Consider the following 8763-nt stretch of genomic DNA (forward strand, 5'->3'; position numbering starts at 1 on the left):
CATAGTCATTTTACTTTAGAAAAGATTATTTATTGTGACTTGTGGTAAAATTATGAGGAAACAGTTGATTCTTGGTATTATTAGATTTAACGTGGCATTTTTCATTTAAAAGTAGACTTTATGAACTACATTGCAGGTCCTTGATGTAAAATAATTTTAAAATTTGTCAGTTTTTATTTTGGGAACTGTTTACTAACAGCCTGGTGTTTAGGGTGAGTGACATAGTAGACAGTGGACCTAGGAAGCTTCTAGCACTCAGATTTTATTTTATAGTGGTTGTTTTTCGCTTGTCCTCATCAATGTATTTTATGCTAGTCCAAAATTTGGTCATGTACAAGTGTCCTGGGACAGAGAAGGAGTTGATTTTCATTCAGTGTGCACTAGCACAGCTTAGCACTGGCACAGTTATTAAAATATTGACACATGATTGTGCTGGCTTTTAAGATATTGGATAGTTCGTGTTGACTGAAAAATAGCTGCTGCTCAAACATCTTCCTTTGGCCAGACAGCCCTTGCCCTGTAGAGCTACTGGAGACGATGCAGGATGCCTGCTTATGTATAAATCTCATGTAAATTATGAATAACTTTTTTGTTTAAGTGTGTCTGGTGCAATATTTGTTCTATACTCCTACAAAAAATTCTTTGTGGTATATCTGAAACTCAAATTCAACTGAGCGTCTTGTATTTTTATGTGCAGTGTTTGACAATCCCGTCCAGTAGGCGCTTTGACCTGTTCACAATCCAGTTCTGAGGAATGAAGTAGTGGACTCAGGGACCCTATGGTTCCTTGCTCCAGACTCTAGACTGGCTCAACACCTATTCCCTTTAGTTGGTGCACTTATTTTACAAATCATTAAATAACTTTAGTGTAACCTGCTGTTATGAGTTCAATAATACCATGGATCTACCTGTATTCAGTTTCTCTTTAAAACCTGGTAAGATATCACTTGATAATTTTCATATATCTTACTTTTTAAAGTGCACTTTTTCATCATTTGGTTTGTTTTTATTCCAGTTTTTTTTCAGAACATTTTAATATTATAAAAGATTTAGTTAAACCAGGGATTTAGCTCAATGGTTCAGCTTCCTGCCTTGAAAGTGCAAGGTCCTGAAAAACAACAAACAAAAGAGATTTAGTTAGGTTCACTGCAACCTTTTCTGGGCATCAGTTTCATATCAGGCAATGGCCTAACCTAACTACAAAATAGCAAAATTTCTACATACATTTGATTCTTCTTTGGGGAAGAACTTTGAATTTCTATACTCTTGACAAAGTTCCTTGTTTGTGTTATTCAGATTGGCAACCACTGCTTTTCATAAAAACATTTCTATGCTGTTAAAAATTACACAGTTCACATAATAGTTAAACTAAGCTGTAATCATAAGTCAATCTTGCTATATGTAGAAAATGTATGTCTGAAAAGTGTTTCGGGAATATATAAATTTTAAGTCAACCATGTTTTTAAGGTTTATTTCCCAAAGTATAACCACAGATTCCTTATTATGAGAGAATTATATTTATTTGCTAGGAAAAATTTCTTTTAGTTATATACAGTAGAGAACTGCTGGGTTAAGTTCAGATAATCACGTTCCTTTTGCATTGGAATTTTTGGAGATTTTAACAGGTGAATTATGAACCTCCGGAGAAGACCTGTATGCATGTATGAGCATGTTAAGCATGTTTCTCTAAGCACTATGCCCTTTTGATTCTGTGTCTCTCTGTGTGTATCTCCATCCCCAATCATGTTCTCATCATTATTCTTTCTACAAAGCTGAGCTTTCAAAGATTGATTCAGTTCCTATTTTGCAAGTCGAAGTTTAGCATCAATTCACTTGTTTTCTCTCTGTGTTCCCTCTGTAATGGCGTCACACCACCTCTGAACTGGTGGAAACACTCGTGGCCTCAGACAAAGGCTACTTGATCAAAAAGGCAAATAAAAATATATGTAAACAATTTTTAAAATATTATATTCAACTCACTGCCTAGTTGTTTTCATTTTGCTATTAGCGATTTTTTATCTTTCCTTGAGGTAGAAAGGCTGGGGGCTGCTGTGGAAAGTTTTACGGGTGTGCGTAAATGTCATGAGATTTCTATGCCTGTTTCCTTATGCATAAAGTGAGGATAATGAACCATGAATTATGTCTTTATTGAAGAAGATGACTGTGTGTGTTGAGGGGGGAGTGGGGGGAAATTCTACATAATAATGCATTCGAAAGTGCTTTGAAAAGAATAAAGCCTTATTCAAATCGGCAATGTAATGATGGATCTTCAGTTAACAGTGGCTCCTCCTCACTTTATCTTATAGTTTTCTGATTTTCCAAATTCGCCATTAGAGGCTCTATTCTGTGCACAAAGACATAAAGCTCTTAAGAGATACAAAAGGGAAAGTTAAAGTATTTTTCTGTAATGCAGTAACCATCTCCTGAATTACTTGGTTGGTAAATATGATGGAATTTTTGAAAGCATATACCATTTAATCTAACATTTACCAGCTTTTACAAACTAAGTCTGCTATAATGGCCTTTGTGGGGCAATGAAGGAGGACTTCACTTCCCCCCACTAAGTCCAATGTATATTAATAGTAGGTGATTTTAAGTGCACAGCCGAGTTACGTTATGCCGAAATTGCCTCACAACTACTCACAGTATGGAAAGAAAGCAAGACTGATGGGATTGTTCATACTAATTCATCTTCTCTCCTCTCTTTTCCGTTACCCTTCACAGAGAGTGCAGCATCCACACGAGTGTCCCTCCTGTGGAGGCTTTGGCTTTCTTCCGTGCTCTGTGTGCCATGGGAGCAAGATGTCAGTGTTTCGAAACTGTTTTACAGACTCTTTCAAAGCTCTGAAGTGTACAGCTTGCAATGAGAACGGTCTCCAGCGTTGTAAGAACTGTGCTGGTTAGTCAGAGATTACATTAAGAAAAAGCCTCATTTTGTTAACCACAGGCTATAGTTTGGTTTATACTTTTTTTAAAAAAAGGAAGTCATGTTTTTGGATTACTCAATAAAGTTTGTTTATTGTAATTGCCTGTCTTGATTTTTTTGTTTGTTTTTGTTGGTTTATTAAATAAATATTTATTTAGTAACTAATGTAGCCCTGAGCTACATTCTAGTTTCTAATTGGAATTAATGGAATACCCAATTCCATTCCGAGATGTCCAAAGTCTGGTTCCTTAAATGTGTTTTCTGTTTTAAGGAAAAGAACAGAACAGAAATGAAAGAAAAGAAAAGATTATCTAACAGTGTTTCTATTAGCTAAGAGGAGCAATGAAAATCTTCCCAAGGTAACATAACGCATTTCTAGGCATACATCAGCTGCAGAGAAAGGTGTTCCGGATAGTGGGGAAAAGATATCATCTTTATACTTAGGGAGTAGATTTTTTTTTTAGCCTTGGAATAGTTTTGGAGCAGATTATTTGAATGATGCCTCATAAATATTACCAGTGGGATTTTTGGGAATGATACAAAAGCTTCAAGAAGTCTTATCTAGATTTGTTATATTTTACTTTATTTTTAAAGGGTGTTGTTGTTATTCATTTCCAGTACAGGGAATTGAATCCAGGGCATTCCCAAGCTACATCCTCAAACTGTTTATTTATTTATTTATTTTAATTTTGATACAGAATCTTATTAAGTCAGTAAATTGCTCAGTCTGGGCTCCATCTTACAGTTGTCCTATCTTAGCTTCTCAGAGTGTTGGGATTATAGGCATGCACTATTGCCCCTGGCTGGAGGATTTTTTTTTTTTTTAATAAATGTTTTGTGTCACTGTCACTTAAAGCTGATTACAGAACTCTTGAGCTGGCTGCAAAAATTGTGTACCATAAACATATGTTGAATAACATTAGTAAAGTGAACAAAAATACATTTTTCTAGAATTATTGGTGTATGACTACCTGTGTACTTGTGCGTGGATTGTTTTATGATTTTAAAAAATAACCTCATAATATCTGTGATGAAGTTATCAAACTCTTTTGTGCTTTGGTTCTCTAAAAGGCAACATGTGTTTATGGACTATTTACTAATGAGTCAGAAACTGTGGAAAAGAATATTCCATTTGCATGAAACCTACATTTTCTAGGGGAAGAAAATATATAAGAAATAAAGCTTAGTCTTATAAATGATACAAAACAGAATAGTGTGCTATGGGAATATGAGCTAGAAGGAAACATGGAGTTAAAGGAAATATGGAGTTACAGGAAATTTTCCAAAAATGAGGTATCAAAAACATGGGATTCCTAAAATATAGACATTAGTTCAATAGTCATTATAATGATAATTTATATTTCATTAGAATTAAAATAGCCTCATCAAAAGGCATGTAAAAAATAAAAATAGAAGCCAAAGCTGAGTGAAAATATTCATAATACAATATCTGCCAAAAACTAAAAATCTAATGTATATAAAGAACCATGAAAATTAGTAATTTAAAGACAATCTAATAAACAGGCAGCACATTCCCTTCATAACATAAGGCATATGAACAGCCTAACACTCACAAAAAATATAAAACATCATTAGTTATCACTCATGTGCAAGTTAAAATTGCAGCACCATAGTAGTTCACATTACAGTAGTTAGAAGAACTATAATGAAAACATCTGAAAATACCAAGTGTCAGCATGGTGGGAACAACTGGAATTCTGATACGCTGATGTAAATGTTAAATGGTACTATTACTCAGGAAAACCATCTGCCACTTTCTAATAAAGGCAACTGTGCACCAATTCAGTGCTTAGCAATTATAGCCTTAGTCCTTAGTTATTTATTCAGTAGTGATGGAAGTGTATGTCCACATTTATAAGAGTTTCATGGAAGGTACATCGAGAAGAGCCAGATAGTGGAATTACTTCAAACTTTCCATGACAGGGGAATGGTTGAGAAATTTGTGGTATGTTAACCCAGCAGCAAAGCAGGAATACAGAGAAACAAGCTGTTGATTCTCACAATAACACAGATAAATCTCAAAAGCATTGCCTAGGATAAACTAGCCAGACAGGAAGGGTATGTACTATATGATCTACAGAGTGATTCCACACACAATTATGTTAATGCATAGGTTTGTGTTAATTTTATAATTATTTTATGGCTCTGCCTTGTGCATGATTTTTTAAAAGTACACTTCTATATATGCTAATTAATCCTAAAACTCAACAATGTGATGTAAATAGAGCAGGTATGATCATCTCCCACCTACGTGATGTAAAACTGAAACACATGTGAATTGTCTAAACCAAGCTCTCTTGGAAAATTGACATAAATTTATGTTTAAGCCTGTTATAAGCTTATTCTGAAGCTATTGTTTTCACTAACTCCTGCAAATCTACCAGATGTCTATGGGGATTTTTTGTTTCTTTTTTCCCATTACTCTTGCATGATGCTTTACTTTAGAGGCTTGTAATAATCAGCAGAAAACACAGCAATTTAATTCCATGTTAATGCCTGCAAAAAGAGCATAGAAGATAGAAAAAGAAATAAATTCCTTGTGAATACAGTTGAGAGTCGGAGTTTTTCTCTTCAGCGCCCATAGTACAAGATATGATTTGAAAATTAGATTCCCTCATAGTATTCCAATTCCTCATTTGATTGTACCTCAGACAAGGAATACATGGAGATTCTAAGTGAATTTACAAAAACAGAGCTAGGACTTGAACAGTCCAAAAGTTCATTGGTAGGCCCTACTGTTTCATAGAATCTCACATCCCTGTTGGAAGACTGATGAGAAATTCTCCCTTCTTCACAAGACTGAAGAAAATCAAAGCTCAACTAGTCCTATCTTATACCATGATCTTAGCTCTGATCATACTTACCTTTTCCATTTTCCCCCATCCCTGTATGACTGTGAGAACCAAGTTTTCAGGTCAAGGTGGGCTCCATGCCCCTTACCCAAAACAGAGTGAATGCAAAAGTTCCTTTTTATGAAATTCCATTCTATGTGACAGTCTCTCTGTGTTTCTGTTCCTCTTTTAAGGGCAAGTTATCCTAGGGCATCTCCACCCTGTTTCTGTTCACTTTTTAAGATCCCAAGATGAATTCTTTTCTGTTTGGTTTAATTAATATAGAAATTAGTCATAGCTGACATAGGTAGCCACCTGCTGATATTCTGGTTTGCAAAATCAGATGATCTAATAAAAGGAGGAATTGATTCTTCGAAAGTAGGCATTAGGTAATGTTCCAATAAGCGCCCTCCCAGTGCCCCTTGAATATCCAATGATATGTAAAAGCCCTCCCAGTATCCCTTAATTATCCAATGGTAAGTGAGAGCTAAAAATAGAAACTATATAAGCAAAAAGTTTCCTTAATCCTATATAAACCCGCTTCAAAAATGGATCTGGGCTCTCGGTCTGAAGCCGCTGTGCCTGTGACACCCTAGAGTCCAGGCTCGAGCTTGCAATAAACTCCTCTTGCAATTGCATCAGACCTGAATCCTTGGTGGTCTTTGGGGACTTCGCGACTTGGGCACAACAATGACAATCACTCTATAGATCACATAGTACACACCCTTCCTTTCTGGCTAGTTTCTCCTTCTTCTCCCTCTACCCCTGGTACTGGGGATGGAATTCAGGACCTTGTGCTTGCCAGGCAGGCCTGGTGCCACTGAGCCACAAACCCAGTCCCTAGCTAGTTTATTCTATGCCGTGTTTTTGAAATTCACCTATGTTATTGTGAGAATCAACAGCTTGTTTCTCTGTATTCCTGCTTTGCTGCTGGGTTAACATACCACAAATTTCTCATCCATTCTCCTGTCATGGAAAGTTTGAAATAATTCCACTATCTGGCTCTTCTCGATGTACCTTCCATGAAACTCTTATAAATGTGGACATACACTTCCATCACTCCTGAATAAATAACTAAGGCTATAATTGCTAAGCACTGAACTGGTGCACAGTTGCCTTTATTAGAAAGTGGCAGATGGTTTTCCTGAGTGATAGTACCATTTAACATTTACATCAGCGTATCAGAATTCCAGTTGTTCCCACCATGCTGACACTTGGTATTTTCAGATGTTTCCGTTATAGTTCTTCTAACTACTGTATTTTGAGCTACTATTATGGTGCAATTTTAACTTGCATTTGCTTGATGACTAACGATGTTTTATATTTTTTGTGAGTATTTGGCTGTTCATAGCCTTCTTTTATGAAGTTACCATTGCCTGTTTCTCTATTAGACAGACAATGGTTCTTTTGAACTGAAAATTGAGAGTTCCACTGGTATTTTTAGCTTTTGCTGCCATTAGACCAACAGAAAAAAGATTACTGTCTGGCTGACGATTGATTCTATTTCTCAACTGAAAATAATGCTGCCGGAAGGAGGTGATGTAGAACCCAAGCAGCTCTGGAGTCACATTCAGTGGTAGAGGCTAAATGGAAGAGCACAGTACTGTGACAAGAACGTGACAACCAAGGGATAGGAGGTCCTGTACAACAAGCTTGGGATCACTGTACTAGGAGAAGACTCCGTTCACTGAGGAGTTGACCAAGGGAAGACAATATGGAATAATTTGAGGAAATTTATAAATATAAATCAAATGTCCTGAGCAGTTGAAATGCAGAGAGTAGTTATCCACTTGTTACAGTTCCCCTTATTTTCTCTAGATGCATCTCTCTTTTTGTGAAACAATATTCCTACCTATTCTTTCCTCTACTGTTTACAGTAAAAACACAGCAAAGTCCCATCCATCATTGATAGTTATTTCTCTCCCTCTCCCTCTCTCTCCAGCTGTATTGCTTATCTAGTTCAGCCATAATTCTTTTGGTTTTAGAGCAGTAATCTTAGTAAAATCAAAGATTTACTGCTTTGCTTTGGAAGGAGATATTTTCAGAACAGTGTGGAGCTGATGAGAAAAATAATAACGTTAGTCTGGTGTACTGCTGTCCTTTGGAGAATGATGGTCAGAGACGGGAGTTTGAACTAAACAGAAGTGTAAGTTTGAGTCCCTTCTCATTGTGTGGACAGTAATGTGGAACCCTGTGGGAAGTAACAGGGCATCACTCATGAAACTGTGCAAGATGGGTCTTCAACAGGAAGCTCCTGTGGATGTGAGGATCCTGCCGCTAGTGGAATGATCAGACGGTGGATCAGAAAACTCAGTCCCCAGGATTTTAAAACATGAAAGTGCTTAAAGAAATCTTTAAGTGCAAGGTACTTATAACCTGCTAATAATAAAAGATAGAGACTTGAGAAATTGGTTGGAAAAATTAATATTGTAATAACGTATGCCAGAACATTTTCTTTGCATATCTGAGCAGTAAGAGTGGTTTTTAAAGTATATAACTACTTCTGAATATTAAGTTCATACAAGGTGTGATAGAAAAAATGTGATGTGTGTTTAAACATTTATTATGGTGGAAGACATATTGTCACTGATACCCTTCAAAATACTTCTTCTTGGTTCCAACGCACTTATTCCATCATTCGTGCCACCTTGTGAGGCAGGCCTAGAAGTCTTTCATGAGTGTCTTTAGTCCAGCTGCCTTGCCTTCCTTGATGTTATAAAGCAATTCAAACCATCTATCTTTTACGCTCATTTTGATTTTGAGGAAAAGTCAGAAGTCACATAGTACCAGATCTGCTGAATAAGGCATATATATGAGAACACGGCATGTTTTTACCAGTTTATCACAAGTTTCCATTGGATAACACGTAGAGCCCAATTCATGGAATATTTTTGACCACATCTCCCGAAGACATTTATGAAAGAGGACTTCTAAAACTGCTTCAGAAATTGACTTTTAAAATCACTTTGTATCTGACCATTTTGG

General features: G+C 36.3%; 1 protein-coding gene across 1 annotated transcript in view; it reads left to right on the top strand.

Annotated features, from left to right (window-relative positions):
• Nucleotides 1–2932, top strand: part of Grxcr1 (glutaredoxin and cysteine rich domain containing 1) — a 220689-nt gene extending 217757 nt beyond the window's left edge. Inside the window, exon 4 of the mRNA XM_010625164.3 lies at nt 2725–2932. Coding sequence (XP_010623466.1) covers nt 2725–2904 — 180 coding nt within the window. The 3' untranslated portion in view covers nt 2905–2932. The remainder of the gene's footprint in view (nt 1–2724) is intronic.
• The last annotated feature ends 5831 nt before the right edge of the window (nt 2933–8763 follow it).

Source organism: Fukomys damarensis, unplaced genomic scaffold, assembly GCF_012274545.1.
Source record: "Fukomys damarensis isolate Sample0158 unplaced genomic scaffold, DMR_v1.0_HiC HiC_scaffold_35, whole genome shotgun sequence".
Taxonomy (NCBI): domain Eukaryota; kingdom Metazoa; phylum Chordata; class Mammalia; order Rodentia; family Bathyergidae; genus Fukomys; species Fukomys damarensis.